Genomic DNA, 23,728 nt, shown 5'->3' with positions numbered 1-23,728 from the left:
GCCCGGAAATAAACTCTTCTGTATGTTGGTCAGATGATCCTTGATAAGAGTGTCAGGACAACTCAGTGAGGAAAGGACAGTCTATTCAACAAATAGTGTTGGCAAAAATGGGATATTCACATGCCAGAGAATGAACTTGGACCCTTATCTTACACCATATACAAATATTAACTCAGATCAAAGATGTAGGTACTTAAGACTCAAAATTATGCAATTTCTAGAAGAAAACATATGGGAAAACCTTCACGACTTTGGGCTTGGAAATGATTTCTTGGATATGACACCAAATAACATAGCCAAAAAGAAAAAAAGATAAAAATAGAGAAAAAAAATAGACAAATGGGACCACACAAGCTTACAAACTTTTGTGCCTCAGAGAACCCAATCAACAAATTGAAAAGGCAATGGAATAGGAGATAATATATAAAGAACTCTTCTTAGTACTCAGCAACAAAAATATCACATAACCCGATTTAAAAATGGGCAAAGAGCATGAATAAACATTGCTCCAAAGATGATATGCACATGACCAACAGGCACATGAAAAGATAATCACCATCACTAATCAACATAGAAATGCAAATCAAAGCCACAATGAGATCAGTGCACACACATTTAGAAGGGTGACTATCAACGCCCCCCAAACAGAAGATACATATTTCCAAATACATTTTTATTTCCTTATACTTTTTTTGGGGAGGTTTATTTGGCTCTCATCTAAAATTTTAAGATGGAAATTTATTTAGCTCATTAATTTGCAGGCTTTCCAGTGTATACTTTTCACCTTGTGTATTTCTGGGGAGAAATTTAACTTACCCTATAACTTAGATATAATTTTCATCATAATTAAACTTCCTTTCTAATTACTACTTTGACCCATTGATAATAAAGAAGTTTGTTTCCAAATACATGAGGATATCTCTTTTTATTATCAGTTTTGAGTTTAATCTCGTCAGAATATATAGTCTTTGATTTCAGTCATATGGGATCTTTTTTTTTTTTAAAGATTTTATTTATTTATTTCAGAGAGAGAGAGAATGAGAGATAGAAAGCACGAGAGGGAAGAGGGTCAGAGGGAGAAGCAGACTCCCTGCTGAGCAGGAAGCCCGATGTGGGACTCGATCCCGGGACTCCAGGATCATGACCTGAGCCGAAGGCAGTCGCTTAACCAACTGAGCCACCCAGGCACCCTCAGTCATATGGGATCTTAAATGAGACTTGGTTTATGGCTAGGATATGGTCAGTTTTTAAAGGAGTTCTATCTGTGCTTTAAGAAAGTTCTGTGATGTTGGAGTATTGTAGTGTTTTATATATATCCATAAGGTTGTATTTGATATTTGTGTTGGTACAATCATCTTTATCCTTGCAGATATGTTGAATGCTTATTCTGTCATTTACTGGAGAAGATATGTTAATATTTCATATTGTCATGTAGTCTCAGTTTTTGCCTTATATATTTGATGATGTTATTTGGTGCATGCACATTTAGAATTACTGTATTTTTTCTTCATAATTGAATTTCTTATCATTGTAGAGTACCACTCTTTTTCTCTTTGCTTCAAAGTATATTTCAACTGATATTAACATAACTGCATTAGGTTTCTACTAGTTTTTGTTTTCAAATGGTGTATCTTCTTTTAGTTTTTGTGAATTCTCATTGTCTCTTGTTAATCAGCAAATAGTTGCCTCTTTACCAGTCCAACAGTTTTTGTCTTTAATTGGAGTAAATTTTACTCTATCTACATTTTTTTAAAGATTTTATTTATTTATTTGAGAGAGAGAGAATGAGAGAGCGCACACGAGAGGGAGGAGGGTCAGAGGGAGAAGCAGACTCCCTGACGAGCAGGGAGCCCGATGCGGGACTCGATCCCGGGACTCCAGGATCATGACCTGAGCCGAAGGCAGTCGCTTAACCAACTGAGCCACCCAGGCGCCCCTACTCCATTTACATTTAATGTATGTATATAGATGTGTGCCTGTCTGCATTTCTGTGTGTGTATATTTGGATTTGGATTTAAAACTTCTGTTTTACTAAATGTTTTCTATTTGTCTTTTTACTTTTTTTTATTTTTAAGATTTTATTTATTTATTTTTTTTGAGAGAGAGAGAGAGCACGAGTGGGGACAGAGGCAGAGGGAGAAGCAGGCTCCCCGCTGAGCAGGGAGCCGATGTGGGGCTGGATACCAGGACCCTGAGATCATGACCTGAGCTGAAGGTAGATGCTTAACTGACTGAGCCACCCAGGTGCCAGTCTTTTTACTTTTATGTTATTTTTTTCTTTATTCTTACCTTCTTTTGGATTACTTTTTAAATAATAGACTTTATTTTTTAGAGCCGTTTTAGGTTCCCAGTAGTACTGAACAGAAGTTAGGTTTCTGTATACCCTTTGTTCTGCACATGTGTAGTCTCCTCATTATCAACATCTTTACCAGATTGGAACATTTGTTATTGATGAACGTATGATGATACATCATAACATCTGAAGTCTGTTATTTGCTTTAGGGTTCTCTCTTGGTGTTGTACATTTTGTATGTTTGGACATTTATATATCACACAGAGTATTGTAATTATAATATCATACAGTTTAGGGCATCACCTTCACTGCCCTAAAAATCCTCTCTGCTCTGCCTGTTCCTCCCTCCCTCCCTGCTAATCCCTGGCAACCACTGATCTTTTTTTTTCAGTTTTGCATTTTCCAGAATGTCCTATATGTAGCTGTAATCATACAGTATATAGCTTTTTCAGATTAATTTCTTTCACTTAGAAATAAACTTTTAATTTTCCTCTTTGTCTTTTTATAGGTTGGCAGTTCATTTATCGTTAGTGCTGATTTCTGGTTTGTCTGGATGTACTATACCACACTTTATTTATCTATTCACCTATAGGAGGACATCTTGGTTGCTTTTGAGTTTTGGTAGTCATGAATAAAGCTGCTGTTATAAACATGCATGTGCAGGTTTTTGTGTGGATATGTTTTTAGCTCCTTTGGGTAGGTAAATAATAAGGAACACACTTTTGATCATACGGTAAGAGTATGTTTAGTTTTTGTAAGAAACCGCCAAAATGTTTTCCAAAGAGGATATACCATTTGCATTCCCAATAGCAATGAATGAGAGTTCCTGTTCCTTCTCATCCTTCCTAGCATTTGTTGTTGTCAGTGGTCTGGATGTTGGTCATTTTAATAGATGTGTAGAGGTTTCTCTTGGATTACTTTTTATCATTCTTTTCTATCCGCTCTGTTAGGTTGATAAAATTTAATATTAATAAATGCTTTTACTTTTTTTCTGAACCCTGTGAAACTCTTAGGGAACTAAATTCATTTTTCCAACTCCTGACAGACATCTTATTGTCATGTACTTTAATTCTCCATTTCTTTAAAAATTGTAATGGTTTTGTCAGATTTCTTGTGTAAGGGCTATGATTTTTTTTAAATTTATGTACAAGGTGTTATTTTTTATTTGAATGTTTGATAGAATTTATCAGTGAAACCTTCTGATGTTAGAGTGAAACCTTTCTGGGAATTTGTTTGATAAACTTATTTTTGAAAAGTAGGTATAGAGATGCTCCTATGTTGTTCTTGTGTCAAGAAAGTTGACTACTTCGTGTAACTTGTTGAATTTGTTGGAGTACTGTTGTTTGTAGTGTTATTATCCTGTTAATGTTTGTTGGATCAATAGTGTGGGTAGTGATAACCTCATTTTTATTGTTGGTACTGGTGATTTGTAGTCTCGGTTTTTTGTTTTTTCCTTGACCAGTGTATATAGAACTTGCCAGTTTTGTTTACCCTTTTAAGAAAACAACATTTAGCTTCATTAATTTTTAAAATTGTCTGCCTGTTTTCTATTTTCTAGATTTCTCCTTTTATCTTTACTGTTTTCTTCCTTTTAATTACTTTGTGTATATTTTGCTCTTCTTCTTTGACTTGTTACAGTAGCAACCTGGGTCTTTGAATTTAGATCTTTTTTAATAAAAGTATATAAAGATGTAAGTTTCCCTGCTAGCCCAGCTTTTGCAACGGGTCACAAAATTTGGTATGTTGTATATTTGTTCCCATTCAGTTCAAAATGTTTTCTAATTTCCCTTGTGATTTTCTTTTTGACTCTTATTTAGAATTATATTGTTTTCCATTTATTAGGGGTTTTCCTAGATACTTAATGATTATTGGTTGCTAATTTAATTTCGTTGTGGTTTTAGAGGATTTTCGTCCTTTAGAATTCACTGAGACTTATTTTAGGGCTTAGCATACGGTTTGTGTTAACTGTACCATATGCCTTTGAAAAAGAATGTGTATTCTGCTGTTGAATATAGTATTCTATAAATGTCAGTTAGATTGGGGCGCCTGGTTGGCTCAGTTGGTAAAGTAACTGCCTTCGGCTCAGGTCATGATCTCAGGGTCCTGGGATTAAGTCCTGTATTGGGCTCCATGCTCAGTGGGGAGCCTCCTTCTCCCTCTTCTGCTCCCCCTGCTTGTGCTCGCTCGCTCTCTCTCTCTCTCTCTCTCTCCTGTCAAATAAATAAATAAATGAAATCTTAAAAAAAAAATGTCAGATCAAGGTCGCTGATACATTTGAGCTCTTTTATATATCTTTTTTAAGATTATTGATTTTAGAGCGGGGTGAGGGGCAGAGGGAAAGGGAGGATATCAAGCAGACTCCCTAGTGAGCGTGGAGCCCAACATGGGGCTTGATTTCACCATCCTCAGATCAACATCTGAGCCAAAATCAAGAGTCAGAAGCTTAATCGATTGAGCCACCCAGGCACTCCAACCTCTTTTATGTCTTTACTGATTTTTGGGAGGGATCTACTTCATCTGTTAGTTACTGAGTATGGTGTGTTAAGTATCTGTTATGATGTCTGTTTTTTCCTTTAGTAGTGTCAGGTGTCACTTTATGTATTTTAATGTGTCATTATTAGGTGTAGACACTTTTCTCATTGTTGATCTTCTACTGAATTACTTCTTTATCATTAGGAAATGTCACTTTTTAGCTATGGAGTATTTGTTTCATAGTGTTATGTGACATCAAAATAGTCACTTCAGCCTTTATAATTCTTACTGTTAGCTTCATATACCATTTTCCATCCATTTGCTTTAAACTTATCAGTCTTTATTAAAAGTGTGTCTCTTATAGGCAGCATATGGTAGTATAGTCTTTTTTTTTTTTTAAATTGACTCCCTCTCAATCTCTGCCTTAATTGTTGTGTATAAATGACTAACATTTAATATAAATTGACATTTGGATTGAGATCCCTTTTAAAAATTTTTGTTCTTTAAAAAAATACTTAAAACAACTTTATTTAGATGTGATTGACATTCAGTATACTGTATATATTTTAAAGTGAACAACTTGTTAAATTCTGACTAATGTATGTACCCATGAAATCATCAGCATGATTAAGGCGGTGAACATATCCATCACTCCTAAAACTTTCTTCTTACTCTTTTGTACTATATCTATACCAGCCCTCCTCTCCCTAGCCTTGTCCCAGGTAACCATTCATCTGCTTTCCATTACTATAGATTAATTTGTATTTTTCTAGTGTTTTATTTAAGTGGAATATATATGTGTATGTATGCATGTGTGTCTAGACACTCAAATATGTATATGGTATATACAGACACTATTTTTGTCTTATTTCCACGAGTATAAATATTTTGAGATTATTTTTGTTGTTACATGCATCAATAGTTTATTCCCTTTTTTTTGGTTCACTGTTTTTCCTTTGTATGGATATAGCAGTTTATCTATTTACCTGTAGATAGACTGTTTATATTTTTAGGTGTTGCAGAGTAAGCTACTGTTAACATTTAAGAACATATTTTCTATAATCATAGTCTTTTTTGGTCTTGGATAAATATTTAGGCGTGAAACGGCTAGTTTATAATGATAAGTGCATGTTTAATTCTTTAAGGAGCTGACAAACTGTTTTTTAAAGCGGTTATAACATTTTACATTCCCGTCAGCAGCATATGAGAGTTCTATTTGCTCTACATCCTCTTCAGCACTTGGTATGGTCACTCTTTTTAGTTTTTGCCATTCTAATAGGTGTGGAGTGGTATCTGTCTGCTTTCAATTTTCATTTTGTTAATGAGTAGTAAATTTGAGATCTTTTTCATGTGGTTATTTGTAATTCTTATATTTTCGTTGGTGATGTCTGTGTTCAAAAATCTTTTTCCCATTAAAAAAATTGAGTTATTTTTCTTATTGTTAATTTTTTATAGAACAGCTTTATTTACATATCATACAATTGATAGACTTAAAGTATACAATTTAGTGTTTTTAAAAATATTCAAAGACTTGTGCAACCATCATCACAGTCAATTTTAGAACATTTTCATCAAGCTAAAAAGACGTACTGTCACCATGATTAGTATTCACTTCCTATTTCTCTCGAACACTTCTACCCTGGCAACTGTTAACCCAGTCTGTGGCCATTTGTCCTACCCTGGACATTCCATTTAACTGGAATCATACAATATGTGGTCTTTGGTGACTGGATTCTTTAACTTAGTGTATGATTTTCCAGATTTGTCCATGGTGCAACATGTCTAAGTAATTCATTTGTTTTAATTGCCAAATGATACTCCAGTGTATCCATATACCATGTTTTCCTTAACCATTCAACAGTGGATGTATATTTGGGTTGTTTTCATTTGGCCATTTTGAATAATACTGGTGTGAACAAATGGTACTGCTATGAACATTTGTTTACTTTTTTTTTGTGGAAATATGTTTTAGTTCTTCGGATTATTCTTAGGAGTGTAATTCCTGGGTCATGTGTTAACTCTCTTATTTTGAGAAATTGCCAGTCTGTTTTCCAAAGTGGAGGTACCATTTTATATTTCAGCTCGTAGAGCATCAGGTGTCCTCTTTTTCTATATCCTATCTATATCAGTACTTGATAAGGTTTGTCTTTTTGGTTTTAGCCATCCTGGTGAATATGAAGTGGTATTTCATTTTATTTTTGATTTTCATTCCCGTAATGACTAGTGATGTTGAGTATCTTTTCATGTGCTTATTGGCCATTTGTTTATATTCATTCCAGCAATTTGTGTCTTTTAATTGGGGTGGTTAGTTAATTTACATTTCGTGTGATTGATGACATGGTTAGATTTAAATCTGCCATCTTGATACTTGTTCTTTATTTTTTACTTTTATTTTTTTTAGAAGATTTTATTTTTTTAAGTAATCTCTGCACCCGACGTGGGGCTTGAACGCGCAACCCCCAAGATCAAGAGTCACATGCTGTACTGACTGAGCCAGCCAGGCGCCCTGATACTTGTTTTTTATTTGCTCCATTTGTTTTTTCTTTTTCTTTTTTTGCCTTCTTTTGAGATGTTTATGATTCCATCTTGTCTACTTCCTTGTGTTATTAGCCATAAATTTTGTTGTGTTGTGTTAGTCATTGTCTTAGGGCTTAAAGTTTACAACTTTTTCTCAGTATTGTTTACCATCAAATGATATTATTATACTACTTCTCATATAGTACAAGGTCCTTAAAATAATATAATTCCATTTCTCTTATTTTGGCCTATATGCAGTTATTGTCATGCATTTATCTTTGTTATAAATCGTACAATGAATTCTTACTATTTTTGTTTAAACAGTAGTTTCCTGTGGATCTTGTAACTTCTGTGTCTGTACTTAACTCTCTGAACCTGTGGGATGGAGAACCAGGGTTCCACATTGGAAAGTCAATGAGTGCTGTCTTTAAGACTTCTGCTGAACCTAGGATGGGCATGGGTTAAGGGAAAATAAAAATGTCCAAAGCTTTCCTACCATTTTTAAGTTGCCTTTTTCTTAATTTAGTGTTTGGTTGCTGTAAACCTTTTACTCTCTTTTCCAGAGTCATAACAAAATTGGTTCTGACAGTTCCTGCTTGATTTTTTGATATTTCCTTGGTGGAATGTGCTTTTGGAGCTGCCTACTCCACTATTTTTGCTGACATAAATCTGGATATTTTTGCATTCCTTTAAATTTTCTTCAGATTTGTTCTGAAATACAGTTAGGTTCCTTGGAAAGAGATAGATCCTTTCAGGTTCTGCTCTTATGATTTATTAGATGGGTCTAGAGCAGTGCTTGGTCTAAGGGTAATTATTCCCTACTACTGAGGCAAGATCTTTCTCAGTATTCAAATAACTAATGCCCTGTGAGTTGAGTTTTCACAGTCTGGCTAGAGGGACCTGGCAATGTTCCTGGCTCTTTTTGTCTACCAGATATTCTTTCCTTTAATTCTTTTGGATGGTTTTTTTTCCAGCCTCAGGTAATTTCTTCACTCATATGTTCTCTCCTTTAATATTCAAGTGGTGTTCTCTGTATATCTCTCTCTGTGAGTGTTTCTTCTCTATGTGAAGAACTTTCGTTTCTGGTACCTTGTCCTGCCAGTTTTAGCTGCCTTGGTTTCACCTGATCTTCTGAACTTCGGGAGTGTCCTGGGCTTGGCCTCAGTTCCCCTCCCTGTGCCTTGGCCTGAAAGAACTCTAATGTGCTAACATTTTGGATATTTTCTTCTGACCTGTTTTATTGCCCTCTAATTCTGTTTTCATCTATGTCTAAACTGTTGTTAATCCCACCCATTGATTTTTTTTTTTTTAAGAACGAGAGAGAGAGAGAGAGAGAGAGAGCCCGTGAGCACGCATGTGTGCAAGTGGGGAGGGAGGGTGGGAGGAAGAGAGAATCTTTAAGTAGGTTCCATGCTCAGCACAGAGAGTCCTACGCAGGGCTTGATCTCATGACCCGAGCTGAAATCAAGAGTCAGACGCCTAACCAATTGAACCACCCAGGTACCCCCTGCCCATAGATTTTAACAAATTTTTGTTTTTTACTTCCAGGATTTTTGATTTATTATTATAGTTTTCAGTTCTTTGAAGAAATTTTCAATTTTGTGTTGTATGTATTTAAACGCAGTAAGGATACTTACTTTAATGTATGTTTTAATGGCTGAAACTCCAAAATATAGATCTGTTTTGATTTTCTTGTTTCTGCTGGTTTTCATTTATGTTGTCTTATCTCTCATGTGTTTGGCACTTTTTATTCTGCTGAAAATGGTAATGAACCAATAGTAGAAGTTATTTGTAGTTCAGATTACATTGTTTTCCTTCAGAGAGGATGTATATTTGCTTCCTCTGGTGCCCGTGGGCACATGTAATTTGGTATTACATGAGTCCAGTTTGAGAGTTTGAGATGATCAAAGCCTTGCTGCATTCTCTTTGAGGGCCCATGTACTTTTAGTTTATTGTTCTGGCTTGCAGTCCTTCAGTGTCTCACCTGAAAGGGGGAGTTAGGGGCTGAGTAGTTCCCCTCCTCCCTCAGTTGTCGAACGGACCTAAATCCCTGTTCTTTTGGCTGTCTGAGTTTGTCAAGACCACCTTTCACCTTTTTTACTTGCTTTTTCTGAAATAGGCAAATGTCCCATGGGTGGCAAAAGTGGCCAAAAGCTGTACTCACCTTCCTGGACTTTCATCTTTTCCAATTCTGGCTCAGTAATTCCTCATTATCACAGCTTTTTGTTACCTTCGGTCACATTTTAAAAATTAAAAGAAGCATTAATATTTAATATCAATTGTTAAAATATTTTAAGTAAAATATTGAAATAGTAGAATAATGTTAGTACTAGTATTTAAAGTATCAACATTAACAAAATTTAAAATTTCATTATTGACATTTAAGATTAAAATATTAAAATTTTTATTTTTATTTTACTTTTTTGTTTTGAGAGGGGGGAATAGCGGCAGAGGGAGAGGGTGAGAGAGAATCCCAGGCAGGATACACGTCCAGCATGGAGCCTGATGCGTGGCTCAATCCTATGACCCTGAGATCATGACCTGAGCCCAAATCAAGAGTCAGATGCTCAACTGATTGAGCCACCCATGTGCCCCTTATTTTATCTTATTCTTAAAGTGGTTTTCAGGGGAGCCTGGGTGGCTCAGTTGTTCAGCATCTGCTTTCGGCTCAGGTCATGATTCCAGGGTCCTGGGATCGAGCCCTGCATCGGGCTCCCTGCTTGGTGGGAAGCCTGCTTCTCCCTCTCCCACTCCCCCTGCTTGTGTTCCCTCTCTCGCTGTGTCTCTCTCTGTCAAATAAATAAATAAACATCTTTAGAAAAAATAAAAAAAAGTGGTTTTCAGAAATAATATTGATTTGAATTATTTAGTGTACTCCTATAAGAAGTGTCAGTGCTAGCATTTGAATTTTAAAAGTGTTTTATTTGTGTTACCACGCTGGAGAAATGATCAAGTGCTTTATCAGTAGTGGTTTGACTGTTAAGTCAGTAATGAGAATTTGTTCATGTTTTGTTGTCCATTTACTTAACATAGGCCTTTAAAGGATCTCTTGAGGAAGTTTGAGATTTTATTTATCTTTGAAAAAGTTTTATTGAAAACTGGAAAATGACATTACTTTTATTTATTTTTAGGTTGGGCTCATGTGGTTTGTGCCCTGTATATTCCAGAGGTACAGTTTGCCAATGTTTCTACAATGGAACCAATTGTTTTACAGTCTGTTCCACATGATCGTTACAATAAGGTACAGTGGATATTATTTTATTGATGTTCGAATATAATTTTTTTGTTCTAAAGCTGGGAAGTGTAAAGGATTTTTTTTGTATTTTGTTTTATTATAGACCTTCATTAAAAATTTTAAATCATACGCCTCCATCAGATTCCAGAGAGATTTGAAAAAAGTATAATTACTAAATGGTAAACTACAATTATTAAAATATGTTATAAAGTCATAGGAGTAGAAAACAAACAAAACTATATTACCTTTTATGCTAACCCAGATCTTTAGTATTTTAACATTTAAATGACATTTAAGTCCTCATAGATTTGTCCTTTAAGAATTATTGGCTTTTTATGTTCTTTCAAACATAAAGGTTCTATTAAAGTTAACTTAATCATTATTTGGTATAACATTTATTATGATATCAAACATCCTTTCTTAAAAATAATCCTGTTACAGAATATTACTTGCTCCTTTTCCTTTCCCAAATTATTTTCTACCCCCAAGATAGGATTTTTGTTGTTGGCTTTTTCTTAAAAACTTAATGTTTTCTTTGTTTTTTTAACCCTGTATCTTTTTATTGATTAGTACATTATATATTATTGTTTCATTCTCTTTTGCATGTTAGATGACTTTTCTTTTATCCAATGTGTCTTTAAATAAGACTTATTTAAAGTATTCAATTAAATACCATTTAATTGAAGGTACCTGTTGATTTATTTCATCTGCGGGGAAAAGGTATCACCAGTTCTCAGGTTTCAAATATTTTTGTGTTAAATGTTTTTTAATGTAGATTATTAATATTTGTTTTTGAAATTTAAAAATATAGGAAACACATAGAAAAATGTAGGACAGAAATCATCCTAAGTCTTCTCTTTCTGAGCCTCTTAGATTTTTTGTGTGTGCGTTTTTATATATGTTTGTAAAAAAAGGATTATATTGCTTATACTATTGTCTGTTTTTGAAAGTTAACAACCCTGAACATCTTTTTGTATCCATTATATTTTTGCCATTATTTTTAGTGGATACTTAGCATGTAATACGGAGTGTTACTAGTTTTGATAAACTAATTTAATTAAAGAATCCCTTACTTTGAAGGGCCTCGTTTGGCTTTGTCTTATATATACCAACAGAATCTCTGTGTAAAAGGCTGTGAATATTTTGGAAGCTTCAGGAAATATATTGTATGAAATTGTCCACTGGAATACAGTTTTTCTTTTTCTTTTTTTTTAGATTTTATTTATTTATTTGGCAGAGAGACAGCGAGAGAGGGAACACAAGCAGGGGGAGTGGGAGAGGGAGAAGCAGGCTTTCCGCTGAACAGGGAGCCCGATGCGGGGCTTGATCCCAGGACTCTGGGATTATGACCTGAGCCGAAGGCAGTCGCTTAACAACTGAGCCACCCAGGCGCCCCGGGAATACAGATTCTAATTGCTCATAACCTTATATCCTGTTAAGTGAACTGTGTATTACCATTAAAACAATCTTCGTTGTTCTTTTATTTATTTATTCAATTAAAAAAGATTTTATTTATTTTAGAGAGAGCAAGCATTAGAGAATTTTTCTTGTCTTGTATACTCGCTGTGTATGCTTTTGCCCATAATTTAACATTTGCTTTTTAACTTTCATTATGTCTTCATGGTTTTTATTGTTGTTGGTATTTTAGCAGGTTATTTTTTTCTAGTTGAGAAGTTTAACGTTTTTATATAATTTACACAGCTGTTTTCTATTGTTTCTGCTTTTGATGCCACGCAAAGAAAATTTTTCTCTACGCTAATGTATAAAGTTTTTTTTATTACTTTTAGTTCATGTTTTTAAGTCCCTTTATTGTTCATCAAGTTCATATTTTTAAGAACTTGTTTTTCCTTTCAGTTTTGAAGTAATTTCAAATTTCCATAAAGGTTGCACTAATAGTACAAGGAGCTCTTCCTCTTATAAACCATTTCAGAGTTATTTATCAATATATACTGACATCTGAGAATGCTTTACTTATTTATTTAAAAAATTGTATTTATTAATTTGAGAGAGCACGAACATGAGCCGGGAGGGGGGAGGGGCAAAGGGAGAGGAAGAAATAAACTCTCCACTGAGCAGGGAGCTGGACGTGGGGCTTGATCCCAGGACCCTGAGATCATGACCTGAACTGAAGGCAGACGCTTAACCATCTGAGCGCCTCCAGGTGCCCCCCAGAATGCTTTAGTATGCATTTCCTATAAGAAAGGACTTTCTCCTTCATGACCAGAGTACAGCCATCAAAAAGAGGAAATTAACTTTTATCCATTATTGCTGTCTAATCCACAGACCTCAGCATTTCCCTAATTTTCATTCCTGTCTCCCCCCCCATTTTCCCAGTAATACCTTTTATAGCAAAAAACATCACAGATTGTACTTTGTCTTTTAAGTCTCCTTTAATCTTAAATAGTAATTCAGTCTTTCCTTAACTTTCATAACTTTGATGCTTCTGAAGATTACAGGCCAGTTATTTTGTAGAATGGTCTGCTGTTTGGATTTTTCTGATGTTTCCTCACGATTAAATCTTGTATTTTGGCAGGAATATCACAGAAGTGATGCTGTGTTCTCATTGCATCCTATCAGATGGTACATGATTTCAGTTTTTCCCATTACTTGGCAATTTACCTTGATTACTTGGTTAAGGTGCTGTCTGTAAGATTTCTTCACCGGGAAGTTAATCTTTTTTCCCTTTATAATAAAGCATTTTGTGAGGAAGTAGTTTGTATGTAACTATTTTGTTCCTTGTGCCTTTTACCCATTAATTTTTGTATCCATTGTTGTTTCTTGGCTTAGTTTATTACTGTGATTGATAGCAACTGGTGGTTTTCTGTTCCCATCACTTGTTTCACATTCATAGGATGGCATTCCACTTGAAGGAATAACTCTCTGTGTCCCATTTATATTAGTATAGACTAATATGGACTTATGTGTTACTATTTTATTTTAATGGGTCATTTCCCCATTACTGTCATTTGGTTTGGCCAGGAGGACCCCTTCAAGCTGGCTTCTGTGTGTTTTGATATGTTGTGAGCTCTTTACTTCTGACACAACAGTATGTTCTCAGGCTCATCTTGGATCATTCCTGACCTAGTCTTGGAATCATCACCCATTTCCCCGAGGAGTCTTTTTTTTTTTAATTTTTTTATTGTTATGTTAATTGCCATATATTACATCATTTGTTTTTGATGTAGTGTTCCATGATTCATTGTTTGTTCATAACACCCAGTGCTCCATGCAGAAGGTGCCCTCTTTAATACCCATCACCAGGCTAACCCATCCCCCTACCCTCCTCCCCTCTAGAACCCTCAGTTTGTTTTTCAGAGTCCATTATCTCTCATGGTTCGTCTCCCCCTCTGACTTACTCCCCTTCATTCTTCGTCTCCTGCTATCTTCTTCTTTTTCTTTTTTCTTAAAATATGTTGCGTTATTTGTTTCAGAAGTACAGATCTGCGATTCAACAGTCTGGCACAATTCACAGCGCTCACCGTAGCACATACCCTCCCCAATGTCTATCACCCAGCCACCCCATCCCTCCCACCCCCAACCACTCCAGTAACACTCAGTTTGTTCCTGAGATTAAGAATTCCTCATATCAGTGAGGTACTATGATACATGTCTTTCTCTGATTGACTTATTTCACTCAGCATAACACCCTCCAGTTCCATCCACGTCGTTGCAAATGGCAAGATCTCATTCCTTTTGATGGCTGCATAATATTCCATTGTGTATATATACCACTTCTTCTTTATCCATTCATCTGTCGATGGACATCTTGGCTCTTTCCACAGTTTGGCTGTTGTGGACATTGCTGCTATAAACATTGGGGTGCACGTACCCCTTCGGGTCCCTATATTTGTATCTTTGGGGTAAATACCCAGTAGTGCAATTGCTGGATCGAATGGTAGCTCTAATTTCAACTGTTTGAGGAACCTCCATACTGTTTTCCAGAGTGGTTGCACCAGCTTGCATTCCCACCAACAGTGTAGGAGGGTTCCCCTTTCTCCACATCCCTGCCAACATCTGTCGTTCCCTGACTTGTTAATTTTAGCCATTCTGACTGGTGTGAGGTGGTATCTCATTGAGGTTTTGATTTGGATTTCCCTGATGCCGAGCGATGTTGAGCACTTTTTCATGTGCCTGTTGGCCATTTGGATGTCTTCTTTGGAAAAATGTCTGTTCCTGTCTTCTGCCCATTTCTTTATTGGATTATTTGTTCTTTGGGTGTTGAGTTTGATAAGTTCTTTATAGATTTTGGATACTAGCCCTTTATCTGATATGTCATTTGCAAATATTTTCTCCCATTCTGTCAGTTGTCTTTTGGTTTTGTGGACTGTTTCTTTTGCTGGGCAAAAGCTTTTTATCTTGATGAAATCCCAATAGTTCATTTTTGCCCTGGCTTCCCATGCCTTTGGCGATGTTTCTAGGAAGAAGTTGCTGTGGCTGAGGTCGAAGAGGTTGCTGCCTGTGTTCTCCTTTAGGATTTTGATGGACTCCTGTCTCACGTTTAAGTCTTTCAACCATTTGGAGTCTATTTTTGTGTGTGGTGTAAGGAAATGGTCCAGTTTCATTCTTCTGCATGTGGCTGTCCAATTTTCCCAACACCATTTGTTGAAGAGACTGTCTTTTTTCCATTGGACATTCTTTCCTGCTTTGTCAAAGATGAGTTGACCATAGAGTTGAGGGTCCATTTCTGGGCTCTCGATTCTGTTCCATTGATCTATGTGTCTGTTTTTGTGCCAGGACCATACTGTCTTGATGATGACAGCTTTGTAATAGAGCTGGAAGTCCGGAATTGTGATGCCGCCAGCTTTGCTTTTCTTTTTCAATATTCCTCTGGCTATTTCCCTGAGGAGTCTTGATTCCTTTTAGAAGCCAAAGTGGGCACTAAGTGTGATTATTATTATTATTTTTAAAGATTTTATTTATTTATTTGAGAGAGAGAGAGAGAGAGCACAAGCAGAGGGAGCAGCAGGCAGAGGGAGAAGCAGGCTTCTCGCTGAGCAGGGAGCCCAATGTGGGACTTTATCTCAGGACCCTGGGATCATGACCTGAGCCGAAGGCAGACACAGTCGTTAGACTGAGCCACCCAGGTTCCCCACTGTGATTATTATTTTTGGGATATTGCTACTCCCAGGCCCTCTCAGTGAGAATAGCTAGGAAATATGTGTGTGTATAAAAAGATACAGAGTTATATACACATTCACATCAATATTTTTTCAGTACTTATCTCTATATTTTAAAGTCTGTGAGGTCAGAATCATAATACTGATTCAGTATATGAGTATATATTATACATATACACATATCTATATATATCTATATGTATTTTTATATATACCCTGCATTGGCTGCCCTTTTTACCATTTTTGGGATTTGATACTCAGCTTTAGCCACCACTCCTTCCCTCTTCTCTGAAATGGTTGGTCTCCTCACCTTGCTTAAGCTTTGGCACTATCTCCACCCCTACCCTCAGCACCCTCGTGGAAGCCAACTCTGTGGGGGCTTTGACACTTGTGTTAGACTTCCCCACTTCCCCAGCATGGATGCTGCCGTGCTTGGACCCATGTTATGGCTTTAAGACTAATGTACTCAAGGAGTAAGGGAAGGGAAGAAGGAAGAATGGATTATTTAGATAGAAATCTTTTATCCATTTAGAGTTCATTTTATACTACGGTGAGATAGTGTCTAACTTTTCCCCTCCCACATAGTCAACTTTTTCAACACTACTGACTAATCTATGTTTTACACAGTAATTTGAAGAGTACGTGACTCTTGATCTCAGGGTTGTGAGTTCGAGCCCCATGTTGGGTGTAGAGATTACTTTAAAAAAAAAAAGGAAATGAAATATTGTTTAGATCATTATTAAATTCTTGGCTGTTCTTTTTTTTTTTTTTAAGGATTTTATTTGTTTATTTGACAGAGAGAGACACAGCGAGAGAGGGAACACAAGCAGGGGGAGTGGGAGAGGGAGAAGTAGGCTTCCTGCCGAGGAGGGAGCCCGATGCGGGGCTCGATCCCAGTACCCTGGGATCATGACCTGAGCCGAAGGCAGACGCTTAACGACTGAGCCACCCAGGCGCCCCTAAATTCTTGGCTGTTCTTGACATTTTTTCTGTTCCATTGTTGCATCTGTTTGTTCTTACCCTAGTACCTATTCTAAATGATTATGGCTTTATGTACATATTAGTACATGGTAGAATAAATATTGTTATGTATTTCTTTTTCCAGATTAACATTAGGACTAACAAAATACAGTTTTGGTTATATTAGTGTTACAATGATATATTATTTTGAGGAAGAATTATCTTTTTATAATTGAGTCTTCACTTCTAGAAACATGTATCTCTCTCCATTAAGTTGATTTTGTAGTTTTCCTTATATGAGGGTGCTATACAGTTGACCCTTGAACAGTGTGGGATTTAAGGGTTCCGACCCTTGCACAGTCAAAAATCCATGTATAACTTTTGACTCTCGAAAAACTTAACTACTGGTAGCCTGCTGTTGACCAGAGCCTTACCAAAAACTAGTCGATAAACACATATTTTATATACTGTATTCTTACAGTAAAGTAAGCTAGAGAAAAGAAAATATTAAAATCATAAGAGAAATATGTTTACAGTACTGTACTGTATCCCCCATATAAGTAGGCTTGCACAGTTCAAACTCATGGTGCTCATGAGTCAGCTCTCTCCTCTGTTTCTTGGATTTTTATGGTTGTTGATTTGTATAGTTAACCTTAAAAGCTTAATAATATTCTGTTCATGATTATTCGGGGTGGCCAGGAGGCATGTAATTCTGAAATGATAGGAACAATTGGAAACTAGATTGTTGAGTTTTGGAAGACACCATTTTTTAATGGATGGTAGTAAAGCGTGTTGAAGAGCATGGTATTGGGCTCTTACTGTGGACCTATTTTGTATCAAGCATTGTGTGCTAGACACTGGGAACTCAAAGCATAAAATGCAGGGTTTTTTTTTCCCATATGACACTCTCGATTAGAAAGATAGTTGGGCGCCTGAGTTGTTCAGTCAGTTAAATGTCTGCCTTTGGCTCAGGTCATGATCTCAGGGTCCTGGGATCAAGCCCCACGTCAAGCTCCCTGCACAGCGATGAGTCTGCTTCTCCCTCTCCCTCTGCTTGCCCCCCCTTCTCTCACTCACTCTCTCTCAAATAAATAAATAAAATCTTAAAAAAAAGTCAAGTAAACATATAACTATAATGTACAAAAATAATAATATGTGTTATAAATACAGGTTTCTGCAGCTATCAAAAGTAAAGCATTCCTGTGAAACCTTTCATAAGCTGAAATTGGAATAAAAATGAGGAAGCAGTTACTGTTAATTTATATGGAAAAAGTTTTGAGCATTTCCAGGTTGAAAAAATAACTGTTCTTAGGCTTTTCTGATACCTTAGGACTCACCGAGCTAACAAATGCACAAAATAAACCGAGACAGAGCACAGATGGTTACAGACATAGTTCAGAGCTCTGGAGGCTTGATGCTGAGATGCTCAGTGTAGTTCCTTGGGAAGGAGCTTGGCAGTGCCATTCATGCTGCTCTGGGTGCATGTTGCCTCTGTAATGGTTGAATGTGAAGCAAATGTTGAACACCACTTTCCCTTTTTGCCTTTTTTCATAAAAGTGAAAATCCTTTTTGGATTTTTTTCAGTTAGCAAAAACAGGTATTAATGTAAGTCTTGTAAAATCGAAGTGGCATAGCATGGACTTTTGAAGAATGGGGGATACCTGTAATAATAAAAAATCTGAATGGAGTATTATGGAACATAATGAAAGGAGGGATTACTTTTGCCTAAGGAATTGAATAAAACATACAAAGAGATTATAAGGACTTTGCAGAATAACTAGGAATTTGACCTGTGGAAAAAAGGATCAAATAATAATTCCAGACAGAAAGTAACATAAACTATTATAGTAAGTTACAAAGGGAAGGTGGTAGCCAGTTCATAGAATAATAAATAATCCTCTGTGGCTGAAACATAGTAGGATTTGGGGCGGGGGGGGGTGGGGGAAGAAACAGAAGGAAATTTTATGAATGAGAGGGAAGGAAATTTTCTAGAATATCTATGTGGTATATCTAAATTGCAGAGAACTCACTAGGTTGACTTAGTATGTTGTGAAGTTTTCTACATGTCACTAAATATGTAATAGCCAGTTTTTGTACCATTTGTCACCAGATTCTTTTTTTAATTTTTGACCTCTTAAATTGTATCCATCAATTCTTCATTTCACTAATGTATACATTTTGTTAATAAACACAATGAGTGGCATATGTTACCTTTAAGTTACCTTTTTTTTTTTTTTTTAAAGATTATTTTAGAATGTATAAGTCTGGGGCTGGGGGAGGGGAGTGGGGGAGGGTGGGGGGGAGGAAGAGGGAAAGAATCTCAAGCAGACTCTGCGCTGAGTGCGGAACCCGACCTGGGTCTTGATCTCAGGACCCTGAGACCATGCGTGACCAGGGCCAAAACCAAGAGTTGGATACTTACCTGACTGAGCCACCCAGGTGCCCCTTTAAGTTACCTTTTAATAATTTTTACGAAATATGAAGACTGGGACAACATAGAGATTTTTTTGAAGTTTTTGGTGGTAAAGACTTGTGTTCTTCAGAGTCAAGGAAGCATTTTATTTTATTTTATTTTAATTATTTTTATTTTTAATGGTTTTTTATTTTTTTAAGATTTTATTTTTTTTAATTTATTTGTGAGAGAGAGAATGAGAGACAGCATGAGAGGGAGGAGGGTCAGAGGGAGAAGCAGACTCCCTGCTGAGCAGGGAGCCTGATGTGGGGCTCCATCCCAGGACTCCAGGATCATGACCTGAGCCGAAGGCAGTTGCTTAACCAACTGAGCCACCCAGGCGCCCTAAAGATTTTATTTTTAAGTAATCTCTACACCCAACATGCAGCTTGAACTTACAACCCCGAGATCAAGTCATATGCTCCACTGACTGAGCCAGCCAGGCTCCCCAGGAAGCATTTATTTTAGAAAGCTACAATTTCCAGAGTAGTTGGTAGATGATGTATGTATTCAGTATATATGCTTTTGAAGAGTCTTTATTTATTGATGGCCATGAAGAAGTGAGTGTTTATAAGTATAAGAAGGATCATAATAGGCCAAACAAAGAAACAAATAAAGAACACAATAAAAACATGGTGTCATTTAAGTGTAAGAGCTTAAAGGTAGAGGAATACTTAGAAATTGATAGCCCAACATCCGTTCAATTTTTTTTCAAAAGGAATGGTAGTGGGACAGCTATTAAGTGTTTTTTGTTTTGTTTTGCTTTGTTTTTTTTTTAATTTTTATTTATTTTTAAAGATTTTTATTTATTTATTCATGAGAGGCAGAGAGAGAGAGAGAGGCAGAGGGAGAAGCAGGCTCCCAAGGAGCAGGGAGCCCGATGCGGGACTAGATCCTAGGACCCTGGGATCATGACCCGAGCTGAAGGCAGACGCTCAACCATCCGAGCCACCCAGGCGCCCTGTTTTGCTTTGTTTTTTAAAGATTTTATTCATTTATTTGAGAGAGAGACAGAGATAGCAACAGAGAGCATGAGCCGGGAGGAGAGGGAGAAGGCGGCTCCCTGCTGAGCAGGGAGCCCGACACGGGGCTCCATCCCAGGACCCTGGGATCATGACCTGACTGAAGGCAGATGCTCAACTGACTGAGCCACCCAGGCGCCCTGAACAGTGTCTATCATTATATTTAGCATCTGAGTGGAAAAGTTTGAAAGTACTAAATATTCTCTCTGATTTTGGGATTCCTCATTAGTGCCATTTAAAAAGCTAGGTTTCAGATAGTGGAGCTATGCATTCATTTGGCCAACACTTATGTATGGCATGCTCTATTATATATCAGGCACTACTGGAAGCATGAGGAATACATAAAGCTCCTACATGGTAGATAGATAGAAATTATTGATTGTTAGATAGTGTAGTATGTGCAAGGATTCTAGAATACAGAGAATGTTTACTTAATGTAGTATAACAGGGCTGAAGAGAAGCAGGGTATCTTAGAAAAGATATTAGCTTCTCTGAATTTTGAAGAATGAGAAGACTCCAGGTGCTGGCTGTGAGGAGAGGAAAGAAGGAGCACACCAGTGGCTATTAATTTTACAGAGTGAAGGAGCAAAAGCTTTGAAGGAGGAAATAGGGAGGGTGAGAGGGAGAAAGAGTGGGGGTAGTGGAGAGGGAGAAGGGCAGTATTGCTAGGAGTTTGAATGTGATATGTAGAATGCTGAGAGAGGTTGTCAAGGACCAGATTTTCAAGGGCCTCATATATCATGTTAAGGAGTTTGAATTTTATTTGTATTGAAGGGTTTTTATATTTACTTTGAAGGGATGTGCTCTGGTCTCCCTTTTTTTCTTAAAGATTTATTTATTAGAAAGAGAGTGCAGGGGTGGGGAGGGAGGGGCAGAGGGAGAGAATCTTCAGGCAGACTCCCCTCTGAGAGCAGAGCTGGATCTCATAACCGTGCGATCGTGACCTGAACCGAGATCAAGACTTGGTCTACCAACTCCTCAGGTCTGCCATTGTAAAGGATAGTGAAAGGACGGTTGGTAGAGGGAAGATAGACAAGAGTAGTTACTTAGACACTGTTTAGGCTTTTGCAGTGTTCCAGAGGTGATAGTGAGGGTCCGAAGTGGGAGAGTAGTATTAGGAATGAAGGAACACATATTTAGGTAATAAACGAGAGGTTCCATTGACTGGGCATGGTGATCAATTTAGTGTGACAAGATGAGGGAGGAAGAAAAATCAGAACGGCTTTTCAGCTTCAAGAAAATAAGTACTGGGCACATCATCATCACCTGAGATGAGAGTATATAGTCATCAAGTTAATTGACTCATTTCTTAGAACAAAGACACTAAGCTTTAAATGCTTGGCATATGTTGAAGGGACTTACTACCTTGTTTTAGTTGTTGCTAGTGTATATTAGCAATATGATGATAAGACCCCAAGATAAAATTCACATGTCCGCTGAAGCATTGAATATTTGCTTTTGCATATATCTAATGTATGTTTGTTTTGCCTGGCCCTTTATCCTAGTTACTCAAATGAACACTTAATCTTTTTTTCTTTTATAGACAGTTGCGTCATTTGGAAAAGGAAAACCGTCTTGCAACTGTGTCTGTAGAAAAAATCTTTCTGCCCTTTTTTGTACCTCAGCTGAGTCTCACTTTCTCTGTTTGGCTTTCCTCTGTTGTAGTTGCATCCCTCCTCTACCCGCCAGTACATACATGTATTCACATTCTGTTTTGTTTGCTATTGTTTCTCTTTTTCTCAGGGAACAGTAAATTATTTTTCTTTATATTTGTTCTCTGTATATGTTGTGTTTCAGTGTTCAGCTTTACTTTTAATTGCCTTCTCTCTCTCAACTCAAGGCTCAGAGGCAATTTTATTAAGTTGGGTTTACTGAGGACAGTGGAAGAGTGGCAGTATAATTTCCTTCGTGTTATTTCTTTTCTCCTCTTACTTAAAAAGGCAGCAGTTCAGTCTAAACTGGAAATGGCAGTACACAATAGTTAACTTAAAATTGTTCATGGGAACAAGCTTAATCTCACTAACATACAAATTGCCAGTATCCGTTTTTTTCATGTTTGTTTGATGTCTTGAGCATTCCTAGATAGATGTTTATATGGTATAATCTAAGTATAATTAATTAAGATACAAGATTTTATTAGAATCTATGCTTAAAGTGAGATTATTAGGCAATATTTTAAGACAGGGCAAGCCATACTTGACAAATTTGGTTTATCCATAGAAAAAATATATAATGGGGTTAGTTAAGACCAAAGACTTTATCCTAGTCAGAAATTAAATTTACTGAAACTAGCTAAAGTACAAATAGGGTTGGCTGAAAGGCAACAATAGGCAGTTTCACAACATACATGGGGAGTTGGACCTGGAATGAGAAAGTAACAGACTGAATACCGTCTGTTCCATCTTTTATGTGGGTCCCTACAGTCTTTTTTCTCTCTATGGTCTCTTCTTGTTTTCACATAATTTGTAATTCTGCTTCTCATTTTGTCTGAGTCCCTACAAGTAACTTGACTCAGCGTCCACATTTAAAATTTTTTTTTAAATTGTGGTTCTTTCTTTTTTTTAAGATTTTATTTATTTGACAGAGAGACAGCGAGAGAGGGAACATAAGCAGGGGGAGTGGGAGAGGGAGAAGCTGGTTGCCCGCTGAGCAGGGAGCCCGATGTGGGGCTTGATCCCAGGACCCTGGGATCATGACCTGACCTGAAGGCAGACACTTAACCAACTGAGCCACCCAGGCGCCCCTAAGTTCTAAATTTTTAACAGTAAGTCTGGTCTAGGTACCTGGGCTTAGAAGCCATTTTCACCTAGCAAAACATGGATACCTAGTTACCACTGCATCATTAGAAATTGAGCATAGATACGGACAATTTTACAAAAGAGGTAGGAGTTGCTTAGGTGCTCTTCCTTACCTTCTGTCTCATAAATGTCCATTTAAACTATGTAAAAGCCTATAAACTTTCCTGATGTACATATGCCAAATTGCATATGCCGATTCTTTAGTTTTTATAAAATAGTATAGTGTTCTGCATAAACTTGAGAATGTCTGTCTTTTTTTTTTGCAATAAATTATATTTAATAATTCACAAAGGAGTTTTTGGCCAACTTTTATTTATTTTTTAATTTAATTTTATTATGTTATGTTAATCACCATACATTACATCATCAGTGTTTGATGTAATGTTCCATGATTCGTTGTTTGCGTATAACACCCAGTGCTCCATGCAGAACGTGCCCTCTTTAATACCCATCACCAGGCTAACCCATCCCCCTACCCTGCTCCCCTCTAGAACCCTCAGTTTGTTTCTCAGAGTCCATAGTCTCTCATGGTTCGTCCCCCCCCTCTGTTTTCCCCCCCTTCATTTTTCCCTTCCTACTATCTTCTTTTTCTTCTTTTAACATATAATGTATTATTTGTTTCAGAGGTACAGGTCTGTGATTCATCAGTCTTACAAAACTCACAGCGCTCACCATAGCACATACCCTCCCCAGTGTCTGTCACCCAGCCACCCCATCCCTCCCACCCCCCACCACTCCAACAACCCTCAGTTTGTTTCCTGAGATTAAGAATTCCTCACATCAGTGAGGTCATATGATACATGTCTTTCTCTGATTGACTTATTTTGCTCAGCATAATATCCTCCAGTTCTATCCACGTCGT

General features: G+C 36.9%; 1 protein-coding gene across 15 annotated transcripts in view; it reads left to right on the top strand.

Annotated features, from left to right (window-relative positions):
• The window catches only part of MLLT10 (MLLT10 histone lysine methyltransferase DOT1L cofactor), a 217,967-nt gene that overhangs the window by 71,191 nt on the left and 123,048 nt on the right, over window positions 1-23,728 (top strand). For all 15 annotated transcript variants that reach the window (XM_027593177.2, XM_027593176.2, XM_027593181.2 and 12 more), the window contains one exon: window positions 10,414-10,523. In XM_027593177.2, coding sequence (XP_027448978.1) covers window positions 10,414-10,523 — 110 coding nt within the window. The remainder of the gene's footprint in view (window positions 1-10,413; window positions 10,524-23,728) is intronic.

The sequence above is a fragment of the Zalophus californianus genome, chromosome 9 (genome assembly GCF_009762305.2).
Source record: "Zalophus californianus isolate mZalCal1 chromosome 9, mZalCal1.pri.v2, whole genome shotgun sequence".
Classification (NCBI taxonomy): domain Eukaryota; kingdom Metazoa; phylum Chordata; class Mammalia; order Carnivora; family Otariidae; genus Zalophus; species Zalophus californianus.
The sequence above is the reverse complement of the archived record's forward strand: the minus strand, read 5'-3'. Positions and strand labels throughout refer to the sequence as shown.